The sequence below is a fragment of the Chaetodon trifascialis genome, chromosome 12 (genome assembly GCF_039877785.1).
Source record: "Chaetodon trifascialis isolate fChaTrf1 chromosome 12, fChaTrf1.hap1, whole genome shotgun sequence".
Taxonomy (NCBI): Eukaryota; Metazoa; Chordata; class Actinopteri; order Chaetodontiformes; family Chaetodontidae; genus Chaetodon; species Chaetodon trifascialis.
This window is the reverse complement of record NC_092067.1, coordinates 15,181,650-15,208,225: the sequence shown is the minus strand read 5'-3', so window position 1 is coordinate 15,208,225 and position 26,576 is coordinate 15,181,650. Positions and strand designations below refer to the sequence as shown.

Sequence of the window (26,576 nt, the reverse complement as noted above, 5' to 3'; positions counted from 1 at the left end):
TCTGCCCTGAAACAGAGGCTGATACCAGCTCTATAGGCACTTGTTCATAATGGCAATAATTATGTTTACAGGCACACTAATCTTCTATTATTCTGAATATAATATATATTTAGATTAATACCTGTGGGGTATCTAATATGCATATTCTGAAAGCACTGTGTACATTTCCAAAGAAGGCTCCTGAATCCTGACTAATATCAGCGTATTCATCAGAAAATGCTTAATTCTAAATAAGGCCTAATTCACATGCTGTTGATGTGACCCGTATCATATTCATTCATATATATAACAGTGGAAAGCTACTGCATACATAACTTAGTTCCTGACCCTGTGGAGATTATTCCACAGGTTTGATTTTTCTTTTTTTTTTTGTGACACTGACATATTGATAAATCATACAGAGGGGGAAACATGTAATATCAACACTTTGCACTTACAAAGGCTCGATTTGACGAGCTCAGCAGTAAGCGGTTCTTGCTGTCCAGAGCTGTCAGCTGATGCACATTTGCAGATGATCATCTCTGTGCAGGGGAATCATTCAACAACCAGAGGCAATGTTATTGCTCTGGATTTGCAATACTTTGTACACAAGAAACTGATATTGTACAATACCGAAAACCCATTTAAATCAGTAACTATCCTCTGTGTCTCTGTGTGTGACTGACTTCTCTCAGTGTGAACCCAACATTTACATAGATGTGAAAACCACGTGCACAGACACGTTAAAAGTCAAAGCTCTTTTTTAGTAGTTGGATATTGCACAGTTGTTGCAATTACATCACACATGTACAACCCAGCGCTGTGGGCAGTTGATTGACCAGTGTGTTTGTGATTGATTTCTTGCATCACAGCGTGTGGAAGTATTCTATTACACTATTACATTCAGATCAGGCAAAAGCTCTCAGCACCAGAGCACCCGGCGTGATGCAGTGCAGCCTGTAGCGCATTCATATTTAATGCTGCATAGGTCTGCCTAACACATCATACCAGTCAGGCCTATTAGTAGGATGAATCTTTCCCTCCCACCGCTCTGTCTCAGGCTCTGAGGAAAAAGTGGGCTCTTTTCATTTTGAGGGATGGCTGAGAGGGGCAAGATTCTCACCTGGAATTGATCATTGTCATGTCAAATCTTAATTTTATCTACAGAAGAGCGGATAATTAGATCTAATTTTACCATAGCTGGCAGGAATTTATGTGTATGACAGCCATCTCAAGGCTCATTATAGCCTGCCGCTTCCTGAGATGATGATCTCTGACTAAAGAACAGAGCCACACCCACCCTTGTCTCCTCTCCATTTAAAGCAGTTCTAATCTGCTGTGAGAAATATTTTTTTTTATTTGTTTCCAATAAAACTATGTTAAAACTACATTAAATCACAGAAGAAGCTTCTTAAGAAGTTGTCTTATCTGTTCTCACCCCTCAGGCCTTTCTCATGTTGGAGGCTAGCTGTTCATTCTGAAGGTGCAGGATGAAAAGATGGCACAGCTGCTTGTACCACCAGGTCCAGACAGCTTCCGCCCCTTTAGCCGTGAGTCCCTCAAAGCCATCGAGGCCCGGATCGCAGAGGAGAACAAGAAGAAGTCGAAGGATGTGAAGAGAAAACGCAGTGATGAGAATGAGCTCAAGCCCAGCCGTGACCTGGAGGCAGGCAAATCACTCCCTCTTCTGTATGGGGACGTTCCTAAAGGCATGGTGTCGACACCGCTGGAGGACCTGGATCCCTATTACTGTAATCAGAAAGTAGGTGTGCTTGATTTCAAACTTCAGCATGAAGTCTAAAGCATGAAACTGCTATTTAAAAGGTCAAGAATAAAGATCCATGCTAGGCAGGGATAAAGATTTAGGAGGAGAGTCGCACCCCGATGAGGTTTTTCTCATCTAGCACTTCATGCAGCTGTTATCAGGCAGTGCTGCCATCTAGCCAGAAGCTTTGAATCTGATGACGGGAAGACAAGCCCAGCGAAAGCAATTTATATGAGGTTTATCGGCAATGTGTATATAATGTAATTAGTGATTTGTAGACTGTAAATCACACCGCTGAAGTACTCCAATTAGCAGTTGTAAGTATCCCCATGATACCATCACTCATTATCTTTAAACCATAATGAGATCAGCCAAAGAGAAATAAGAGTATTTCATATACATCTCTCCTTTTCTCTCAGACTTTCATAGTATTAAACAAAGGAAACTTCATCTTCCGCTTCAACGCCACTCCTGCCTTGTACCTCCTGAGCCCCTTCAACCCTCTCAGAAGAATATCAGTTAAGATTTTGGTGCACTCATATCCTTTCAAGATATTAATCTGATGCGCATGTTTATGTTGAGCCCACGCTAAGTCTATGGTCACTGTCCTATGTCCACCAGGGGTGAATTGTTTACATTGCTAGCTTGTGTGAGATATAATGAATTAAAAACAAACAAAGTAAAAAGTCAATTCGCTGGTGAAATAAGTGGCTTCCTTGACAACTGCCTGCAAATTGTTCAGTGTGGTGATCATGTGCACTATCATTGTCAACTGTGTGTTTATGACGCTGAGTCAACCACCCGACTGGGCAAAGATTGTAGAGTAAGTTTCCCGTCATTTACACATTGAATCACACACTCGCTCACACGGTGAAAATGCAGTTTGGTTTAACAACTATATTTTTTTCTTAACAGGTACATATTCACTGCAATCTATACGTTTGAATCCCTCGTTAAGATTTTAGCTCGAGGGTTCTGCATAGGGAAGTTCACATTTCTAAGAGACCCCTGGAACTGGCTGGACTTCAGTGTCATTGTCATGGCGTAAGTATCTGCCACGAATTCAGTCAATTTGACGAATGTTTGATGAAGTGTTACATCACTTCCCCAGAGCTTCCTTTGTAGAGCGCCTGTGTGGAAGATGCTGAAGCAAACAAGTTTTATGTTTTACTGGTTTCACTGTTGGTTGTATCAAAGGATCTAAAGTATGATGATTGCATGCATCGATATTACCAGTTATCATTTATTTCAAAAGCCATGTTTTAGGTCTTAAAGAATAAGGCTGGTGTGATTCTGTCTGTCAACAAATTTCAAACCAACAATGCATGAGCACATCTCTCTGTGGCACACAGTTTTTAACCTCATTAACATGTCAGTGGGATGTTTTTCATGTGTTATGAGATGTATCAGGAGCAAAACATGTGGTCAGCACCATGGCTGAGCATTTTACTTTTGAACTGAGTCTTGTAGGCAGCCCTGTACAATTCCAGTTCAAACATGTCTGTGCTCCTATATTACCACCTATTTAGCAAAACAGAAAACAAGCAGAGTTTTGATGAGCAGAGTTGATGGTGAGTAGGTATGGGTGGAGGTAGAGGTGGGGACTATTTGCATATTCATCGATCCATCATACTAAATGAAAGCAACAGTGTAGAATTACAATCAAGACAGTCAGGAAAGTCAAGTCAAAGTCATTTGTCATAAAAAAAAAAGATGAACAGAGTTTTTTTGGGCTTTAATCAGTGCTAGAAGAGGAACTTTAAAACTGCTCATGGTTAATATATAGCCATTAAAAAAATGAGGTTCAGTCATTTTCTACAACAGCTGGACGCTGGTTTTTATCAAACATTTCTTAAACAGGTGTGAATTCTGCATTTGACACGCCTTATTCTCATCTGTGGATTAACACGTTTACAGCAGCAAGGCAGTGTTTGTGAGACTGACTCAAAATAATCTACATGTTCATGGTCATGACATGACCATGACATGGCACCCAGTGCAACAAGGTGTCTCATTTATGTGTTTTTAAGGACACAGAATGGTGAGAACAACGCTAAGTCTATGGCACAGAGGTATAAACTATATCAGGCTTTGACTGAACAGACAATGCTTGTTTTTTTATGGGATTTGTTGACAATAAGAACAATCTAGAATACCACCAGTTTTATCCTTTAAGTTTGTGTCACCTGGTGCATATCTTATTACTCATGATGATCACAATCATCTTGTCATCTTTTTTCCTTCGATGATGTGCATGCTTCAGTTTATACTAGTTGACTGCTTCACCTGATGCTCTATGTACTCAAATGTAATCATGTGGTTTATCAATTTAAGATTGTTTGGCTTCAATCTGTGTTACATGTATTGTTGTCTCAGTCAATATTCCATAGTAACTCTAAGTTTCCCTGCAGGTATGTAACAGAGTTTGTAAACCTAGGCAATTTTTCAGCTCTTCGCACATTCAGAGTGCTGAGAGCTTTTAAAGCTATTTCAGTTATCCCAGGTAAGCAGTAGGAGCAAGTGCATGTTAGTTAGCTTCTTATCTGATTTTCTCCCGCTGCACCTCAACCTCTGCTCCTGCATCTGTCATGAAATGTGCTATGTGGAATGCTCCCTGAGCCCACCTGTCCACCTGCTTGTCAGAGATATGTCACAGAGTTGTTTCAGCAGTCTGAATATCCACAATCCTAAAAACAACCCTGGGTATCCCAACTCAGTGTTAGTTCAAACAGGTTATGTTTGAACCAGTTTGCAGGTCCAGCTGTTAAATAGATTATAGTTACTCTGTGAGATCTGTGCCATTTCCTCTGAACAATCTTCTTTTTGTGTTTCTTGCACTGATGGTTCTGAGTGTGCTTTTCCATCCGCTCATCGTTGTTTGTGGTCATGAAGGCATAATGTCACATAATGTGTGGTGAGGGTGTGTCCCATGATTGTTGCATGTTCATCATCACTGACATGCATGATCCTTATTTCCTGGGTTACTTTCCTCTGTCTGATTACCACATTGAGTTTTGACTAAATAACAATGTTCATGGTGTCAAATTAATGACAAAGTGTTATCAAAAGGGGGTGGCTCAAAGTGTAATTTCCTCTAGTATTCCTAGAAGAAGAAAAGTGTTAATCTTCATTTTATCATCATCATATCACCTCGCTATTTTTTTTCCTATGATGGCAATGAAATCCAATCATAGTGAACCCTTTAAAACCCACCCCAGCCCTGTACCTTAACTCTAACCTTCCTGGGCTTGACGTCAAGAACATTTGCTCGCTACGATTGGATGAGCAAATGTGACTTTCCATCACCAATAGAAAACATGTGGTCGAGGCTACATTAGCTGCTACAAGCATAACCTACTCTGATCTCCAACAGAACTATCCAGTAATTGAGTTGCATTGTGGGTAATGTAGGTAGGTTTTGACAAGACAGAAGAATCTGTGGAATAGAAAACTCTGGTTCTGCTGCATTAATAATTTTTATTTAAAATGTCCATTGTGAATCCAGAAGTTTTATAGGAGTGCAGTGTCAAACCAGTGGAGTAAAGACAGAGCTCATTGGCATCACTTTGTATCGTTTGCACGTCTGCTGTTAATGTTGACATGGACCACTTAGAGTGACAAGTGAAACTGTGTCCGGCAGGCCTGAAAACCATCGTTGGCGCGTTGTTCCAGTCAGTGAAGAAACTTGCCGATGTGATGATCCTCACTGTCTTCTGCTTGAGCGTCTTCGCCCTCATAGGATTACAGCTGTTCATGGGCCATTTAAGGCAAAAGTGTGTTTGGATGCCGGTACATGACAACTCCACCTCCAATGGTACATCACATAATGGGACACACACAAATGGAACGGGCGAACCTTTCATCTGGAATGAGTACGCGCTCAATGAGAGTGAGTATGTAATTTTCCTCTGTTTTACTTAGTGTTGGTCACAAAAACACTAAAAAATCCCTACAACTCATCAGAGATATTGCTTATATGAAGGAACAATGGGACATGTTGTAATGAGGTGTGGTGTTACCCACCACATCATTATTGCTTCTGTTTTTTCTTTCAATGTACACTACATTAGCACTTTATTAGGTACATCTCTGCATTCTAATATAATCAAATACAACAACTCTGCAACACGGTCCATCTATGTGAGGTTCCTAATGTTTAGTTTCTGTAGGCCTTATGTCAGAGATAGTAATTTATGAGACCGTATTTAGTGATGTTGCTGTACAGTATTGAACTGCATTATATTGAGAGATGTATTATTTTGTCTTCATCATTGGGGTGGACACCATTCGCCATTCAGTAAAGTGCCTGTGGACTTTTTTACCCAGGCGAGCCCACCAGAACCAGCCCACAGATACTCCACCACCACAGCCCCATTTCTCTCCCATTGCTCTCGATAGACAGTCCAACTATTCAGTAAAATGTCAACTGCGACAGCACACCTCTAACTACAGCCTCAAAAATGGACATACAGTTCAATTGAGACCTCTCTGACCCAAAAACCTATTACTACAAGATTCACAGAGACATGATTTATTGCAGCACTCTCGTCCTGTATTGCATCAGACTGGAGAGATATAAAGTATATTGCATTAGAAGTCAGTGTTTTTCTTGGGCTTGTTTGCAACCGCTGCTGATGACTGCAAAAATGTGATTTTCCTTCTTTCCCCAGGTAATCATTATTACCTTCCAGGCAAACGAGATCCATTGCTTTGTGGAAATGGTAGTGAAGCTGGGTAAGCTTAGTCCCCAACTACTAGAAGACTGGAATATAAAATGGGCAATATAGAATTAATACAATCTGTATATGAATGTAACATTACTGTGACTGAGCAGCAGGACGACTCCTTCTGAGCTTCACGGACTCTCTGTTTGTTGCAGGCAGTGTCCAGAGGGGTTCGTTTGCATCAGAGTGGGGAGGAACCCAGACTATGACTACACCAGCTTTGACTCATTTGGTTGGGCCTTCCTCTCTCTGTTTAGACTGATGACACAGGACTACTGGGAAAACCTTTACCAGCAGGTAGGCAGTCGAATTAAAAAGACCGGGAAGAATTGTTGTATGCGTATAATGTAAACGCAAATGTCCTCTCTAGGTCACATTGAGCATTAATGTTAGATAGGCCATAAACAGTAGAGCAGCTCATTTACGCTACACATGCCCAAAGAATATGAAGTGGATCACGTGTTGAATAAATGGATCATATTTCATTGTTGTTTTGTCAGTCCCCACTCATTCACTTGATGGTGAGCCACACCTGACTGGCAAGGCAGCTACTCTGCAACTAATGTTAATCAGCTGGCAGCCAGCTAGTAGACTAAATCACTAATTGCGAGGTGGCAAGCAATACATATTTCAATTCTGCTAAGCTAGCCACACTGTCAAGTGTCCCCACTTGGGAACTGGCCAATTTACATCTAATCGAGAGATTACCCAATGTTGAAAAGTACCAATACGTGAATGTTAGTGAACAAAAGTACACATTGAGCAGTTTGAGTAATTTATTTTCTAGAGTTATGTATTTTGTAAGTCAATTTACTGTAATTCAATCCAAAGAGCCGTCATATGCACAATTGAACAGTGGTATGATGTATTGAACTGTTAATTTAGTCCAAATGTTCCTGTGCAGCTGTAGCCAAGAAGAACGTTTTTGGCACAGGTTGATGAAATGTTTGACCTCATGTCATAAAAAGGCAGTGCTTGCCATGTTAAGGAGGGGCACTGTCAGAGACAAAGCACTCTCACATTACAATAATGGTATTGAAAGTGTTCAAACAAACCTCTGACTAATGTGCAGGTGCATCTTGGTCAAAAGGAACAAAGATGAGTCCCACTGTGACTCAGGCAAACACAACTTGAATGGCCGCAAATACAAATAGGTGTCTCCTGAATAGGACAGTGCACGTTGTAAAGCAAACAGGAGAACAAGAAAGCTCCCATGAGCAAATCTTTTCAGCTCTGTTTGTAATTGAGTAGCATTATCTGTTTGGTACAACAAGCTCTTTTATGTCAGTGTCTAATGGTCTTGATATTAAACAGTGATTCTTTTTTATCTTTTTTAAAATCTTTTTCTTTTTTTAATTTCATAGATGACCATATACAAACCCAAGACTGTCAATCCTTGAGTAAATAAAAAAAAACACCACTGAAAACTGAGATTTCTCAACAATGGCTGTATAGGAGCAGGTATACAGTGAACTGTATGTACTAAAACCTCCATTCTGATTCAGTAATCTCCCTAGTTGGTTACTGTCACAGTCTACACTGTACTTAGTAAATGAGACAGTACACTGATATGAGGCACTAGCATGGCTCCAGCCACAACATCGTAATGATTATCAAATAAATCAATCACCTAACATAAAGCACATTTTACCAAGATGTACAGAACGGCAAGAAAATAGGGAAAGTAATGTGGAATTAAGTATTAAATGTAAGTATATAAAATAAGTATACCAGTACATTGTTTTTGTCTTTGTTTTGTTTTGTTTTTTTCCCAGACCTTGCGGGCTTCGGGGAAGCCCTACATGATCTTTTTTGTGCTGGTGATATTCCTCGGTTCCTTCTACCTGATCAACCTGATCTTGGCTGTAGTAGCTATGGCCTACGAGGAGCAGAGCCAGGCCACCATAAAGGAGGCTCAGGAGAAGGAGGAAGAGTTCCAGGCCATGCTTGAGCAGCTGAGACGGCAGCAAGAGGAGGCTCAGGTAAAGGGCACCCATACAACTCAAAGTGCTACCATCACTCAGCCCACTGATTCCTAACCAGGACTGATTCCAGCTGAACAACATAAAGTTGGGAAAAATGTGATTACAAAAAAGGGCTGAAGGGGTCAATGTTGCTTCCTAGCAAATGTATCTCCAGTAGATAACTTTCACCTATGAGGTAAGTGTTTGCAAGCACATTGGTGTTGTCATTATGAATCTTCCGTATGATGTCAACATATATACATAATAAATATGATTTTTCAAATAGTGGTAGTATTCCGCTCCTTTGAGATATTCCAAAGTACACTTGTAAATAAGGTATAAAGAATGTAAACTTCCTTAGTGTATTCCATGTTGGGTGCATGAGGATGAATATCTTTCACAAAGCTCTGTTATGAATGCAGCAGCGTTGTCTTCTGTCCTCTTCTAGGCAGTGGCATGTGCAGCTGCTGCAGAGAGAGGCGAGGTTGGTGAAAAAGCCAGCGGCACCGAGAGCTCTTCTGACGCCTCCAAACTCAGCTCCAAAAGTGCCAAAGAGAGACGCAACAGGCGAAGAAAAAGAAAGGAGGACGAGGGCAAAGGGGCCGATGAGAAGTTTCCTAAATCCGAGTCACAGGACAGTATGAAGAAAGGTCGCTGCCGCTTCTCTGTGGATGCAAACCTGCTCAACTATGACATGAAATGCTCATCCACACATCAGGTTCAGTACGATCTGTCAGTATGATTTGTCTATGAAAACAGTGATACTCTGTATGTATCCGGAATTGTTGCCCGGCTCTCAGCTTATTATGTGCCTTCTCAGTTTTCCATTGTTTTTAATCATGTGACTTCATTACAGCTATTGTGAATCAGTCAAAAGGGATAAAATTGAAAGATTGAAAATCTAAACTTTTTCAGTTTACAGTCCCATTTTTCCATATGACTTACACCCTTTTTACCACAAAGGATTGTAAGAATACTGACTCATGTACCGAACCTCTCGGACCGCAGTAGTGCTTGTTATTCATGCCTGATCCAATGGCCACGGTACGTCGAAAAGATTTTATCTGGAGAAATGAAAACTCCAGTCTGTGATAAGTGTTCTCAATTGATTGGCAGATAAGCATTATGAAGCTCTGTTGAACTTTCGTCAATAAGAAGACAGAGTTCAAAATGAGTGACAGGCAGAAGAAACAAATGGTTTAATGAAGTGACTGTCAAGCCTATATTACAGCCATTTGACTGGCAGATAGATGTAAAACATTTCAGTGATGAAGTGTTTGATTTTAGAATATTCACTGCGGTTTGGTATTCAACATATATATTTGCTAACTTTCCTGATCCCTCGTGAGTTTTCTAACAAATATTGTGATTACTTTCATGCGATGCAGTGAAGCCAAATGCAGCATTTCTTTCTATCATCATGACTTTTTTTCATTTCGTCATCATAATCATCATCATCATGTTCTTCTTTATCTTGATCATCTTCTCATGTTCTTGTCATTGTCAGTCATCAAGATGCATTTTGACATTTTTTTTAACACTTTCGTTCTTAGATTGCTTATCACCATTATGAGCATCATCATCATCATCACCGCGACCATTTTTTCATCATCACCATGATCATCATCATCATCATCATCATTCTCACCATCATCATCTTTTTCCTTCTTTATCATCACTATGATCATCACCCTTACCATTCTCAGTCATCGCCAACATGCACTTTTTTTTATTTTAATTTGCCGTTTCCTTACCATGCTCACCAACATCGACATGACCATCATCATCATCATCATCATCATCATCATCATCATCATCATCTTTATCTTTTTTCTTCTTCATCACCATGATCATCATCCTTACCATTCTCAGTTATCACAATATGCATTTTTAATTTTTCAGCTTCCTTACAATGCTCATCATCATCATCATCATCATCATCATCATCATCATCATCATCATCATCATTCTCACCATCATCATCTTTTTCCTTCTTTATCATCACTATGATCATCACCCTTACCATTCTCAGTCATCGCCAACATGCACTTTTTTTTTATCTTAATTTGCCGTTTCCTTACCATGCTCACCAACATCGACATGACCATCATCATCATCATCATCATCATCATCATCATCATCATCATCATCATCATCTTTATCTTTTTTCTTCTTCATCACCATGATCATCATCCTTACCATTCTCAGTTATCACAATATGCATTTTTAATTTTTCAGCTTCTTTACAATGCTTTACAATGCTCACCATCATCATCATCATCATCATCATCATCATCATCATCATCATCATCATCATCATCATCTTTTTCCTTCTTCATCATCACCATGATCATCATCCTTACCATTCTCAGTCATCAGTATTTTTAATTTTTCAGCTTCTTTAAAATGCTTATCATCATCATCATCATCATCATCATCATGCATTTTTTTTCTTCACTTCAGCTCAGAAATCACTTTTATTTCATTTGTACTGATGACGATCATTATCATCGCTCTTTCCTCTTTACGATCGTCATGTATCATGTATCCACTGAAGAGTATCTTTCTCTCTCAGTCCTTTCTGAGTTTTCGTGGACCCCTGTTCTCATCCAGACGGAACAGCAGGACCAGCCTTTTCAGCTTCCAACTCCCAGCACAGGACGTTGGCTCTGAGAACGAGTTTGCCGATGATGAGAACAGCATATTTGAGGACAACCTGAGTCGGAGGGGCTCTTTGTTTCTCCCCAGGAGTTGTGATCGACGTGGCAGCAGCATGAGCCAGTGCAGCTTCTTGTCACATCGTTTTCTTCCACCCAATGGGATCAAGCACAGCTCAGTAGACTGCAATGGGGTTGTGTCTCTGGTTGGTGGGAGTTCACTCCCGTTGTCACCTGTGGGGCTCCTTCTGCCTACAGTGACAGTAGACATGGCCTCCACTGGAGATAATGTAAGAAAGAGTTGTCTAGACCAGATGGATGTATTTCATTACTGTAGCCTTCAGCACGTAGTTCCATTTCAATTTTCTTTTTTTTTTTTTTTTTGTCTCTCGTGTAATGTTTACCATGTTCACCATCTTAGTTTAGCAGTTTAGCACGCTAATTAGCACATTAGTTTTGCAGATATTTGGTCAATATTGGGACAAATTTGGCCATTCCTGACAAATTGCCATGAAAAAACTTTTTTTCTGTAGCACAATTGTATCTGTAACAATCATTTCTATCTCCAGGCTGACACCACTGACACAGAGTATAAATCTGCCACTGGAGGAACACACCAGGAGTTTATGGACTTCCTCGAGGGCCCAGAGGTCAGGCAGAGGGCTCAAAGTATAGCTAGTGTCATAACCAGCACAATGGAAGGTAGGTATTGTCCACCATGGCATGGGTATCCTATCTTGATTATTTCTTGGGTGTTGAGAAGACAAATTGCACTTTCAGATAAAACTATTTTTTTCTGTTGTCATTACTTGTGTGCATCAGAGCTTGAAGAATCGAGACAGAAGTGTCCTCCTTGCTGGTATGATTTTGCCCAAACCTTCCTCATCTGGGAATGTTGTCCAGCATGGCTGAAGATCAAGAAGGTGGTCAAAATAATTGTGATGGATCCATTTGCGGACCTAACCATCACCATCTGCATTGTGCTCAACACATTGTTTATGGCCATGGAACATCATCCAGCATCCGACGGTTTCACCAAAATGCTGGCTGAGGGCAATGTGGTGAGTTGACCATAGAGTATAGACTATTGAAAATGTTTCTTGCAAAATAGGTATTATGTTTGCAAATGATCAGTTTTTCTTTTTTTTTATAAAGGTATTCACCTGCATCTTCACGGCTGAGATGGTCCTCAAGATCATTGCTTTGGACCCATACTATTACTTCCAGACAGGATGGAATATTTTTGATGCAATCATTGTCAGTTTGAGCTTGGTGGAGCTTTGTTTGGCGAATCTGGTTGGCATGTCTGTTCTGAGATCATTTAGATTGGTAAGTCTATGCGTCATAGTCAATTTGTTCAGATGCATTTAGAGTGCAGAAACACGTGACATGACTTATTTTTCTTTTCCTTTTACAGCTGAGAGTGTTCAAGTTGGCTAAATCATGGCCCACGCTTAACACACTGATAAAAATAATTGGTAATTCAGTGGGGGCGTTGGGCAACCTGACGCTAGTGTTGGCCATCATCGTGTTCATCTTCGCTGTGGTGGGCATGCAACTGTTTGGAAAAAGCTACAAGGACTGTGTGTGTAAAATCTCTGATGACTGCACGCTGCCCCGCTGGCACATGAATGACTTCTTCCATTCATTCCTCATTGTGTTCCGAGTGCTTTGTGGAGAGTGGATAGAGACCATGTGGGACTGTATGGAGGTGGCTGGGATGACCATGTGCATCATTCTCTACATGATGGTCATGGTTATTGGAAACCTTGTGGTACATTATCATCTCTTATGGGCAATTCATGAGTCCAACTTGCCAAACTCTCTGATGCAGTTTTATAGCTACACATGCTTTGTTGTTTTCATAAAGTACAATAGCTAAAAGATAACTCAATCTTACATGGAGTCATGTCATTATCTGACAGGTGCTGAACCTGTTCCTGGCCCTGCTGTTGAGTTCATTTAGCGCTGACAACCTGGCAGCGACGGAAGAGGAAGACATAAACAATATGCAGATTGCCATTGCACGGATTCACAATGGCATTGCCTTCGTCAGGTCCCTGCTTCGAAGCAGTTGTAGCAGTGCCTGTCGCCGCAAAAAGAAGAAAGGGAAGGGTGAGGACAAATCTCTGGATGAGCTCCACAAACCTTTAGGGCCAAATGGTATCCCCAACCATACCATCAAAGACTTTCCTAAGAATGGCAATGGGGATGTGACCGGAGTGGACAAAAATGGAGACAAGTACATAGTCAGCAGCAAGAGTGATGATTCTATAATGTCTTTCATCAACAATCCTAGTCTGACTGTCACTGTTCCTATCGCGGTGGGAGAGTCTGACTTTGAAAACCTCAATACAGAGGACTTCAGCAGTGCTTCGTCTGATGCAGCATGCCATGTGGTAAGGATGCTTATGTCGATTGTTCTAATATGCCTGTCCAGGTAGAAGACATAAGTTGAATAGTTCTCCTTTAAAATCATGTCTTAGCAGCTATATCACAATCAGAGAAGTGTATATGATGTTTGAGGAATGACAAAAGATTTCGGAGTTGGTTGTGGCTCTTTGCGAACATATCTCTTGTAGCTAAGTGGTATGGTGTGTTGCAGTAGTCACGTTGAAGCACTTTGCCCGCACTCCATGGCACTGAGGTATGACCATGTGATGAGATGCTTCCCTTGAAGAGCCCATATACCACGACCCTTTAACGAGGAGAGGCCATATAGACAGGAAAATACTAGTGTGCAGATTTCATTATGTGTCATTTAAGTCTGAGTGCTTGGTAGCAGAATTCTCCTCTGAAGGGGGTTGTTTGTTTTGTGTTGGAGAAAAGCTCACAGTGGAAAAGAAAAACTGTCCATTTATGTGATTGTCACAAAATTATTGATGCCAATTTACCTATTTACTTTGTGAAATTTGCTTTTTTAAAATTTTGTCTCACCTTTAAATCATTTTGCCAGCCAGTAATAGTTTATGTGAAGATTTGTAAGCAAAGTCATGGTTACTGCTTGCTTGCTGCTGCTTTACAGATGCTCTCACAGTGTTAGGAGACTCGTAAGAACACTTTTATTGAACTATACATTATACTCATCATGGAGATTGCCTGGCTCGTTTAAAATAACATCCAATAGCCTTTTTTAGCAGATCACTCATTCTTTTTTGGCCGTTCTTCATTCACTCTCGCCCTCAATTCGTATTTTGAGTGAAAGCCTTGACTGCCAAATCACATTTGATTTTTCTCTTTGACTTTACTCTTTAGTTAGTTGTGTTGATTTGAATTAAGTTTTTGTTTTGTTTTGGTTTGTTTTCTGGGGTTTTGACATGATTGGGAATGGACTTTGCATCGTGACATCAAATCCATTGAACTACAATGACGCATTGCATAACCAGGATATACTGTATGTCATTGTGAAAAAACATTCATGATGGGATGATGACAACACACTGGTGCTTAGTAGTGATTTTATGATTTCAGCCCATACATACAAAGGCTTTCTGCTGGCCGTGCTTTAGATATATTCAAAATGACACTTGATATAATATTTAATGTTCCACAGTTTACTGAAACAGAAATGAAAGGATGGATTGAAGTACAAACCATCAATACACTGACTTTAGTGCTCACAGTATATCACAGTAACATGCTTACATCATTCCCTGCACTGCATTAGCTGGTCCCAGGACAGCCAAGTGCTCGTGCATTCTCCAGGAAGGCATTCAAGCTACTCTCATCTACCAGCTATTAGGAGACACACCCTGTAGAAAGTCATACAACAACAAGCTGAAAAAGAGACCATGTGGCTACTGTACAATATCACCAGGCGTCAAATAGCCAATGATTTTTTGGTTATTTCTGACAACAGTAGCAACTGTTGACAAGCATTTGACTGTTCTTTTGCTTTTAAGCTACAGTAATAATGGCTCTCTAATGTCTGTTTGATGATGAGATAATGACAACATGCAGATGGTTTTCATGTCAACATTTAAACATAAGATTTGTCATACTAGTGATTAATATACTGAATACTGATTCATGCATGTTCTTCATTTTGGCCATCATACATACAACTTGAACTCAATGCATGTCTCTGAAGTCCTGCTTACCAGCAGCCTTAAACAAGACACACAGCAGACTGCTTCAGTGGCAGTCAAAACATACCTTTTACAGGTCTTGTGAAAGTCTCTTGGTAATTTCTGAGTATTTCTTTATGAAAAGATCTTAATTTTGAAGAAATGTCGAGTGCATGAAGTGTGTGGACACACAGGTGTTCAGCATGTCAGCTTCTTACATTTGCTATGGCTCTGTTATATATGTTGACTTAACGCTGGTTTTACTCTTTATCTGCAGGTTATAGATAATGATGGACAGCTCAGCTCCTCTGAGGGCAGCACAGTGGATGGTCTGCCAGGCGGGGAGGGAGGAGAGTCTTTAGACTTTGAACTGGAAGAATCTATGGAACCTGATGCCTGCTTTCCTGATGGTGAGTACTACTACAGCCACTGCCACCACTTCTGACACTGTAAGTTACACTGATAAATCACCACTGCCCCTTTGTCTCTGCTCAGGATGTGTGCAGAAGTTCCCGTGTTGTCAGGTAAATGTGGATGTGGGCTGGTGGAAAATGTGGTGGACGCTAAGAAAGACCTGTTTTCGGATCGTGGAGCACAACTGGTTTGAGAGCTTCATCATCTTCATGATCCTGCTTAGCAGTGGAGCACTGGTAAGTCTGTAAAAGGAGAAAAATGTGAATTAAGTCGTTTTTAAACACCTGATTTTGCTGCACTGGTAGATCATATCTACACGACGACCATTTTCCTCTGTCAGGACACTCAGGTTGGGAAGCTCAAATGTGCTTAACAAAAGGATGATCTTATACTGCTGTGGTCCATTTTACAAGTTATATAAATGTACGAAAAGCTGACAAATCATTTCACCGTGTACGCATTCATCAGCAAATGAAAAGACAATGGATAATGAATATCTGGAGAGACATCGTTCTATAGTTCAAGGTAAAACATAGTATTTGGTAACACATTAGCTCCCATTACACAACAGCTAACATTAGCATTCATTCACATCCTAGCTAACATAGGAAAAGCGTAAATTTATTCCAAAATGACTTGTAACCTGGAACACAGTGGTACAACATTATCCTTCTGAAAACAGCATGAGCTTCCCAACCTGAGTATGACATCAAGGAAAATGGCTGCCATGTGAATATGGTCTATGTATTTACTTAATGTGTCTGGCACCTCTTGTCAAGCAGTAGATTCTCAGTGGCAAAATAATATTTGGAATAATATTTACATGATTTATTCATGTATTTATATTTACAATTAATTACTCAATGTCATTTTCTTCACATTTAGGCATTTGAAGACGTCTACATTGAGAAGAGGAAGACCATTAAAACGATGTTGGAATTTGCAGACAAAATCTTCACCTACATCTTCATCCTGGAGATGTTGCTGAAGTGGGTGGCATATGGATTTGCTAAGTATTTCACAAATGCCTGGTGCTGGCTGGACTTCCTCATTGTTGATGTAGGTTGAAACACCTCTGCTTACACAGAAACACACATACTTTTTTAGACAATTCTTAGGTTATTTTTTGTTTTTTATAAGAGGCATATGGTTGTATCTGACAATGCTTCCTGTAAACTAGGAGTAATGTGGCTCCTCAGCTTATGGCATCATATCTGTGTGTGCATGTGTTGCAGGTCTCACTGGTCAGTATGGTAGCCAATGCCATGGGATATTCTGATCTCGGTGCCATCAAGTCTCTGAGAACCCTGCGAGCTCTGAGGCCCCTGAGAGCCCTGTCGCGATTTGAAGGCATGAGGGTAAGAGTCACTGGATTTCCCCTCCCACTTAGAGTCACGATGCACTGTCTACCACCAGCTCACTGAACTGGTACAGAGCACAGGCAGTCTGGTGAAGAGCAGCATAAAGCAAGAAAAAATACCCCAAAGACGCGATGCATGTAAATGAAGCATTCCTGTTCTTCCCCAATCCTCTTTTTCCAGCTGTCACTTGTCCTCAGGGTTGATTTCTTTATATTACCATCCAATTATACACCAGTGATGAGGAATTTAGATTAAAGGAATAGTTTGGCATTTCGGGGAGTGTGCTCGTTCGCTTTCTTACTGAGAGTTAGATGAGACTATTGATGCTACTCTCATATGTGTTAATTAAGTAAGACTAGAGCCAGTAGATGGTAGCTAAGTTTAGCAAACCAGCTTCATGGCAAACGAAATGGCTAATTCCCAACAAAGGAAAAGTTAACAGCTGCTAGCTCGTTTATGTTCATACCATTAGTGACCAGGTTAGGGTAACTTGCCGTTTTCAGCATATATCATGATTAGATTGCTAGCTCAGAGGTTGTTGGTACAGTCTACATCCAGTGAGTCTGACTGCAAGCAGTTGTAAGAGTGTTTTTTTTTTTTTCTCTCGTACTCAAACTATTAAGTGGCACTGTGTCTGTTGCAGCAAAACTTAAATAATCTTTTTGTTTTAAGTATTGTATCGCCAACCATTACAATATTTTGCTGTGCAATGCAACCATGGTCTAAACAGGGTTGGCTAACTTATGTAACTAAAGGGGGAGGGTTTGCCAGTTGCTGAAATCAATGTAGCATGTATTGATTAGTTGCTTTCATATTGTGGTGGTCCAGATTTACAGCACTGTTAAGATGATGGTCTTCTCTTCACGTGGTAGCCAGTGAATCCCTCCTTTGCATGAGCAGCATTTCATGTGCGTCAGTAGGGCTACATTAGTTTCCATTATAATTTCACTGCTTTGAATATTGTTTGCTGGGTTCTTTAACATGATTTCTTCATGCATTATTTATGTTTCTGTTTACAGTAAGCAAATTTTGTGGCATCATCCTGCCTCTACAAGGTGTTCTGTTTCAATGTTTCTTTAAAATTTAGTTGTAACCCACTAAAACCACTTTTAGATACATAGCATCAATGTCCAGCATCCTCTCCTAATTCTTTTCCCACCTTTACCGTGCAGTTATCAATGCATTTCAGCTTTGGTGTTAGTCGTGTATTTGCTGTGGTGAGTTCATGTTGATGTGTAAGTTGGCTCTGAAACATTCACTCGTGTTTTTTCCTATTCTTACCATTACCATTAGTATACAGTGTTGTACATCTATTCTACATGATTTGATCTCTACCTACTGCACAGATGGGTTATGTTTGTGTGTTGGTGTGCAGGTGGTTGTCAATGCCTTGCTCGGAGCCATTCCTTCCATCTTCAACGTGCTGCTGGTCTGCCTTATTTTCTGGCTCATCTTCAGCATCATGGGAGTAAATTTATTTGCAGGGAAGTTCCACGTTTGTCTCAACAGAACCACGGATAAGCCTTTCCCTACAACAGAGGTGAAAAACGGGAGTGACTGTAGGAGTTTAGGCAACGATGTTGCTCGCTGGAAAAACCTCAAAATCAACTTTGACAATGTTGGCTTGGGTTACCTTGCACTGCTACAAGTGGTAAGTAACTGAATCATTTGTAAGTGTTAGATAATTGCACAAGGTGTTAAACAATTTCCCCTGGGGATCAATAAAGTATATATGATTCTGATTCTAAATGTTAAGTTTGTATGTTATTTGCTGTTGGTTTGGCTACTACAGTATTTTTCGTGGATATTGTTCATTTCTATACAGGCTACATTTAAGGGCTGGATGGATATCATGTATGCTGCTGTGGACTCTCAAAGCAAGGTAATCAAATATTCATTCTTTTTAAATTTTAGAATCTTTTCATGCATGTTTTTGATTCTACTTATGGTTGCCATTTTTTCAGCAATAGTTGAATAACCATCCAGGACTGAAATCTTAAGATTTGTAATATTAATGTACTAATATTTTCGTTTTCTGCCACTGTTGTAGCCAGATGAACAACCAGAGTATGAGATCAACCTGAAGATGTACCTCTATTTTGTTGTTTTCATCATATTTGGAGCCTTCTTCACTCTCAACCTCTTTATTGGCGTCATAATAGACAATTTCAATCAGCAAAAGAAAAAGATAAGTTTAAAATCTGCTTTTTAAACATAATTGGATATTTTTATTTGATATTCTAACAGAAGTATTAATTTATATTTCGAATAATAACCCTCTCTTGTCTTCAGTATCGCCTCATCATCTTCGCTGTGATTTAACATGCCTCACATCACCTCTTTACCTAGGAGGTCAAGACATCTTCATGACGGAAGAACAGAAAAAATACTACAATGCCATGAAAAAGCTGGGGTCGAAGAAACCGCAAAAACCTATTCCTAGACCATCAGTACGCAACTTTAATGATGACAACATCTAACCTACATTACAAATCTGATCTTTGTTTCATACCAATGAAAATGTATTTTTGTTTCCCTACCTTGTGTCTTTTTCAGAACAAAATTCAAGGATACATCTTTGACTTCACAACAAAGCAAGCATTCGACATTGTAATAATGGTTTTAATAACACTCAATATGGTAGCCATGATGGTGGAAACTGCTGACCAGTCACCAAGCAAGAATGAAATTCTCAAGCAGATCAATGTGGTATTCATTGTTATCTTCAGTGGAGAGTGTTTGTTGAAGATGATCTCGCTTCGCCATTACTATTTCACAAATGGCTGGAATGTATTCGATTTCATCGTAGTCATCCTGTCAATCATTGGTAAGACTAGCCTCTGTTCACTGTGGTGCTCAAACAAATTTCAGTTTCATCTGTATACATGTATTGTTTACAGTTTGTTAAATATGTTTTGCTGTCTTTCCTCAGGTGTGTTCCTCGCAAAAATTATAGAGAAGTACTTTGTTTCGCCAACCTTGTTCAGAGTCATCCGTTTGGCTCGGATTGGCCGTATCCTCCGCCTGATTAAAAGTGCAAAGGGAATCCGCACACTCTTGTTTGCCTTGATGATGTCACTTCCTGCCTTGTTCAACATTGGCCTCTTGCTGTTCTTGGTGATGTTTATCTATGCCATCTTTGGCATGTCAAACTTTGCTTACGTCAAGAAGGAATCAGGCATTGATGACCTTTTCAATTTTGAGACGTTTGGCAACAGCATGATCTGTTTGTTCCAGATCACCACCTCAGCAGGGTGGGATGGCCTTCTAGCTCCCATTCTCAACAAACATGAAGATGATTGCAACTCTACCATGGAGAATCCTGGAAGTTCTGTTAAAGGCAACTGTGGGAACCCTCCTGTAGGAATTGCCTTCTTTGTCAGCTACATCATCGTATGTTTCCTGATTGTGGTGAATATGTACATTGCAGTCATCCTGGAAAACTTCAGTGTGGCCACTGAGGAGAGCACGGACCCACTAAGTGAGGATGATTTCGAAATGTTTTATGAGGTCTGGGAAAAATTTGATCCTCGTGCATCACAGTTTATGGAGTACAATAAGCTGTCAGAATTTGCAGATGCTCTGGACCCACCATTGCGCATAGCCAAGCCTAACAAGATCGAACTGATCTCTATGGATCTACCTATGGTGAGTGGTGAACGCATTCACTGCCTGGACATCCTGTTTGCATTCACAAAACGTGTTCTGGGTGAGGGTGGGGAGATGGACATCCTAAGGGGGCAGATGGAGGAGCGCTTCATGGCCTCCAATCCCTCTAAAGTGTCCTACGAGCCCATCACTACCACCCTCCGCCGCAAACAGGAGGACACATCAGCGCTTGTCATCCAGAGAGCATACAGACAGTATGCAAGGAAACATCCTGCCATTAAGCCCTCTATTACATCCAGTGATAACATTCAAAAGGATGAAACACTCATTGATAAAGAGGATCTAGTCACAGACAAAGACATTTCTAGTGAACTGACACCTTCAACAGCCCCTCAACCTTCATCTGACAGTGTGACAATAAATGGAAGAAACAAATATGAAAAAGACAAAAATGAAAGGGAGGTTGTGGGCAAAGATGTCAGAGAGCAAGACAATTAAAAGAATGCTGGAGATGCAACAAGGACATTTTAATTAATGCCAAAATGTTTACAACCTTTAAAAGTGACTAAGACATCCATTGGACTCCCTTCTTTAGTGTGAATATCTATGCCAAACTGATCATGCTTACTTGAGTCTAAAGTGGGTGCCTATAATGGAAAAGTAGCTTCTTCAGGCTGTAGTTGGACCACTTTGGCTGTGTTCAGGAGCAAAGATGCCTTTTGGCTGTTTGTGTGGATGGGCATGATTTCTGAAAGACACATTAGTTGATGCTTTAACTTCTATTGCAGCTAGTTCTGCTATCCAGTGTCTTGAATTATTGTTATATCACTGACCATTGTATTAATTTACCGGCTTGTTTTTCAAGCAGACAAAACAGTTCTGATGTTGTTATTTTAAGAATTCATAGCTTGGTTGAGTGACTTTTTATACACTTTTTTTACTCTTCAAAAGGGTTGTTCCTTCAGGGGTAGTCTTTACAACAAGCAGCATTGTTTTAAGGCTAACTTGCTAACTGATAGCACTTAGTATACTTGACAAATCCAAGAGGCGTGTTGGAGTTGCTGCAGTTACTGGAAATGTAGACCTGCATGAATGTTTCTCCATGATTATGCATGTTAGAGTGCAGCTTTCTCCCTGTCCATCACGCTTCATGATGCAAAGCATACATTCAGGACCTGGCTGTTTTATACATTACACAAAAACCTTAGCCTACAGTCCAAACAAATCCAGCCAAGTGCATCGATTATGTTTGATTATCAGTGTCAGAGCAGTAGCACTTGGCAGAAACACTTTGCACATTATTCAGTTTTATTCAATCATCAAAATCATTCACGTACTTCACCTCAGCCTGCTGTGGGCTACCTATGTACCATTTACAATATTGCTAATTATGTACAAATTTTATCATGAAAAAAACAGAGTCTTCATCTGAAGGTTTGTCTTTCAAGGCTGGAAATCCAAAAGCTGACGTTTGCACATTGTCACTGACTGTGTCATAAGTTACCTCTCTTAGCCACAGATCTCTGACAGTTTGGTCTAGCAGCAGGTTATCTATAATATTTTCTATTTGTGGGACAGCAGTGTGACTTCAAAAGTACAGGTCTCCTCCCTGTGTCCACCTTTTCCTCATTTTGTGTTTTTTATGTGTGTTTGATGATGGACCTCAGTGTGTATGATTAATGACGGAGTTTATGGAACAGTTACTATTTATTACCTGTGATATGAAAGCAGATATATTCTCCATGTTCTGCTGTATTCAGACAGACAGGGATTATACATTGAGCAGGAGAGAAAAATGTAAATGCCCATGACAAGTTATATGGACAGTAATCTTTCTCCATAAGACAAAGCCCTGTGTTTGATTACTGGTGATGTGACAGTATATGACTTTGCTGACTTTTTTCAACCTTTAACTGCATATTTTTATTTGGAAATGGTGATTGGGAAAAAAAAAAGGTAGTTTTATTATTTTGTGTGCTGTGTTTTTTTACAGTTTACCTCTCAATCTTTATCATGATAAATATCTAAGTTGGATGAAAGATGACTCAGAATCTTCTGAATGCTAGTCTCAAGGACATGACATCACACATCTCATGTGCCCTTGGCTGTTTCCTACTTCTGTTTACATTTTATAGTGGCAGTTATGCTACATGTCAGTTCTTCCAATAGCTTTGACATCCACCCTAAACCCTGTCACAACTACATGTGGTGTTCCATGTTATGAAAGCATTATTCTACTCATCCAAGTGTATTTTGCATGTAATTAAAACGTTCAATAGTTACACTATACTTTATGCATAATGAAAGAATGTTTTGATTACACAGAATTTCACATCTCCCATCATTCATATGCATAATGCTTGTAGTGTATAAATAAACTGCATGCAAGACACTCTTATAACCCATTTCACTGAAACGCCAAAAGAATAAAGATTACATGTACCTCAAGTATGCGTAATATATTTGTTTATTTTATCATGCTGTAAAAGACATTCATATATTGTTTTAGGTTAGGTCCAGTTTGACTTAATTTCTTTCTTTTTGAGTTAACTGCAACCAGGGATAGAGGTGGATTATAGGAAAAATGTTCTCTCAGAGTGAGACTAACTGCCCAGTGATTGGCTCATTATGCTTTCTTTACTTTGATTACTTTTTTCTGTCATTAGTTTTTCCAGTAAGAATCACCCTGTTATCATCTATGTTCAGGTGAAACTGTGAAGTACTTTGCGTGTGTCTCGCTGTCTCTTCAAATCCTCTGTTAGAGTACTAACTGTTGTGTTTTATCTTGCAACATTCAGCAGCAGCTTTTATCTTTTACTTTAATTTGCAGTAGATGTGTGATCGGAGCAATTCTTCTCAGTTTAAGATCCATATCGTTCGTCATACAGTCCAATCAGGAAGTGAAAATTCGGTCAAGATGAAAATAAAAATGTTGGTAGCTTTGTCAGAGCTGCTAGTCCGAATATACTGTACTGTGATGTGCACAGCTTCTTTCACACACGACCAATGCAGAGATCCTAGAATTAATACAGAATGATATTTAGCCTGCATTATTTCAAATAAGTTGTAGTAAATCCACAGTAGTTCTATAATATCTAGTCAGAGGAGCAATGAGCACAGCTGGGTCAGAGGGCCAGTCTCATACGTCTGCAGTTCAATGGGCACCACAAGGAAAGAAGAGGCTGATGCTTATAGTTGGAGGTCACAAATTGAAAAGAACACAGATAAGATAAGATAAGATAAGATAAGATAAGATAAGATAAGATAAGATAAGATAAGATATTCCTTTACTAGTCCCACAGTGGGGAAATTTCTGGAATTACAGCAGCAAAGTGGATAGCAAAAAATAGAGGGTATCAGTAAAAAGGAACATGATCAGTAAAACTTATGCATCCAAGACAAAATGTCATTAATACCATGATGAATTGACATTCTTTTCCACATGCTTCTTATTTTAAGCCTGTCTACCTTTGCTGAGCTTAGTCTGACAGTTTTGAATATGCAGTGATTAACATGTTTTAATGAACAGCTGAAGCACATTAATCTACACTCATTAAATGTAGCTGTCAGAAATGGCCCATCCTTGTGTGCTTGTATCCTCCATCATATGCATAAATGAAAATGTGTTAGAAGTGACACTGTGTCCTAAGTCAGATATCATGCAGGCAAGGACTCATGACTACAGTTGAATGAAACTGCTGACTAATCATTAGACTGTCGTGATAGCTTTCAGCTGAGTGAGAGGATTTAATTTTGAAAAATGGGCTAAAGTGCTAACCGCATTTACAGGCATTAAGCATCAACTTTAACAATTAGAAGCTTTATGACTGTTACAATGCTGATAGCTACCAAACTGCAATCAGCATTAGTGTCATTTCAGAACCTATAAAATGTCAAAGTTATCACTGTCCATTTCACATGCAAAATGTAATGAGCACTCAAACAGTAAATGGTTCAACTTATATTGATCTCTTGAATCTCTTGACGTGTTGAAAGCACTTATGAATGTAGGGCTTCAAATTATCTTGAGTGACATGACAATACTCTGTGTGCACATTTCTTCAAATTATAGTAGTCACTCCTGGCCAAGAATAGAGCTTCAGAACTGATAATGTGTCCAGATTTAAGATATTTTCATATCAGTGTGTTTTAGCAACCGTCTGAACAAGAAGTTGGAATCTGGTTTTCTGAGTGTGCTTTGTGGCTCCTGCCGGAAACTATTAGCATCTTAAGTGGGTGGAACATTTTATTAATTATTAATAACAGTCCAAATATTCATTACAGTTCAACATCTCTTTTACCTACTGTGGAAGCTGAAGCCTTGAGGGCAGTAAACAAGAGGCTGATGGCAAAGTGCTGATTATTCCTGCCATTCTGTCTCACAACGCAGATGTGATAATCAGTTTTGCACCACACCCACTCAAAGTACTTTATGGCTCACATCTTGTTTTCCTGACAAGCCAGTCAGCAGAACAATTGAGTAGTCTCTGATCAAATGTTAGCCAGCGTGCTCTCAGAACTCAGCATTATAACAGAAACAAGCAGGTCAAATGATGAGATGGTGAACAAAAGATCCTTATTCTGTCAAAAGGATGTGCCATAATGTCCTCCAGTAAATGATGTAAGAGAGCTGATATACTCTGAGTGTGGCTCATGACTGAAACCAGCACACAGCACCACTGATGGCAACAGGTGGGGTTACAGATTGCCTTTTTTAATGACCAGTAATTCAAGAGTGATTCTGCAGATTCTCCTTGCCGGTTGCCCAGCAACATGACATCAAGCTCCTTGGTCAGACTGCATTAGGGGTGGAGGTCGGAAGTTGGTCTCCCTTCCCCACCCCGGGAGTCTCGCAAGCTGGGCAATAATATGTGGACATGTTATATGTGAAAGGATGTCAATTCGGCTTGGGATCTCGCCACTGGCATGCATAGTGGGGCAGGGTGGAAAACAATTCAGAGAGAAATCTGAGAATGCGACCCATAACAGCTCTGTAATTTTATTTGCTGTAGATAGATGGGAAGAAAATCCCATTAGATTAGGTAGCGGTGAGTACCCGCCTACCTTGCCAGTGTGCTAATAGACAGACAGACACACACACACACACACTCACTTTTATCTCAACCACTAAATTGCACACACGCACACACACACACACACACACACACACACACACACACTCTTGTTCAAGTGAACCACTCCCTCAGTAACTCAGCACACACGAACACTGCAGTTTACAGACAAGTCAGAATACAGCAGATGATTGTTCAAGTTCTTCTTTGTGTTCATCACATATTACAAGAATATAGTTCCTGCAAACGTAAGAAAACAGACCTCGCTGGCCATCAGTCTGCTGTATGTTTACAAGTGTAAATTAGCATGCGAGCTATCAAATTTATAGCATTTTTTTTTATTGCGTTACATATGGAAAAAGAAATAAAAGAGTTCATTAGCAAGTGAGCTGCTTGTATTATTGGACATGGCTCTTTGATCAATAATGGTCTGTACAAACCACAATGGATATAGCCATTAGAATGCTACAGCAGCATATCCCACGGGGTACATATTCCACAGTCTCTCCTCTAATAGGTTTTCAAATGCATTCTGTGTAAGTGCAACAACACATGCAGTATTTATTGCTCTTTGCAAAGTACAACACCTTCATTATCTACCATGTAACTACTCTGTACAAGCATTATTGAAAATCTCATTTATTTTGTTTAGATGAATGAATTGATAGATACAAAATAGTTCATATTAAATAGATAACATTATTTGTCATGTGTATTTCCGGTCAAATCATTTCTTGGGTTCAAAGCTGTGAGCTCAATTGTGTGATACAGCACATAGGCATTTACCATTGCTGCACATGCTCAGAGCTCAATACCAACCTGATTTACTCTTCCACTGATGTGTACTGCAGAGAGTAATGATTATGTGCCAGAGTTAGCGCTAAATAGTATTTGACAAGGCATGGAAAGATCTCTCGGAACAGTTGCACCCTATGCTGCACACTGGCTGCTCCTGCTACGGACT

The 26,576-nt window shown here is 39.9% G+C and overlaps 1 protein-coding gene across 1 annotated transcript; it reads left to right on the top strand.

Moving 5' to 3' along the window:
• Positions 1-1,436: 1,436 nt before the first annotated feature.
• scn1laa (sodium channel, voltage-gated, type I-like, alpha) lies at positions 1,437-23,211 on the top strand. The gene is made up of 26 exons (XM_070975977.1): positions 1,437-1,741; positions 2,164-2,282; positions 2,478-2,567; positions 2,660-2,788; positions 4,156-4,247; positions 5,385-5,624; positions 6,397-6,478; positions 6,624-6,765; positions 8,244-8,450; positions 8,881-9,150; positions 11,008-11,346; positions 11,659-11,791; positions 11,912-12,150; positions 12,245-12,418; positions 12,507-12,863; positions 13,015-13,488; positions 15,434-15,566; positions 15,652-15,806; positions 16,456-16,629; positions 16,806-16,928; positions 18,307-18,582; positions 18,757-18,813; positions 18,982-19,123; positions 19,281-19,381; positions 19,488-19,758; positions 19,864-23,211. Exons 1-26 carry the CDS (start codon positions 1,478-1,480, stop codon positions 21,036-21,038), a joined length of 5,958 nt encoding a protein of 1,985 aa, XP_070832078.1. The 5' UTR covers positions 1,437-1,477; the 3' UTR covers positions 21,039-23,211.
• Positions 23,212-26,576: the final 3,365 nt, after the last annotated feature.

What these genes read in the sequence shown, in the direction of transcription:
- scn1laa (XM_070975977.1), top strand. Translation starts at nt 1,478, where the DNA reads ATGGCACAGCTGCTTGTACCACCAGGTCCAGACAGCTTCCGCCCCTTT. An exon ending in TGCTGGCTGAGGGCAATGTG is followed by an intron (nt 12,151 to 12,244) that starts GTGAGTTGACCA and finishes TTTTTTATAAAG; the next exon opens with GTATTCACCTGCATCTTCAC. An exon ending in TGGTTATTGGAAACCTTGTG is followed by an intron (nt 12,864 to 13,014) that starts GTACATTATCAT and finishes ATTATCTGACAG; the next exon opens with GTGCTGAACCTGTTCCTGGC.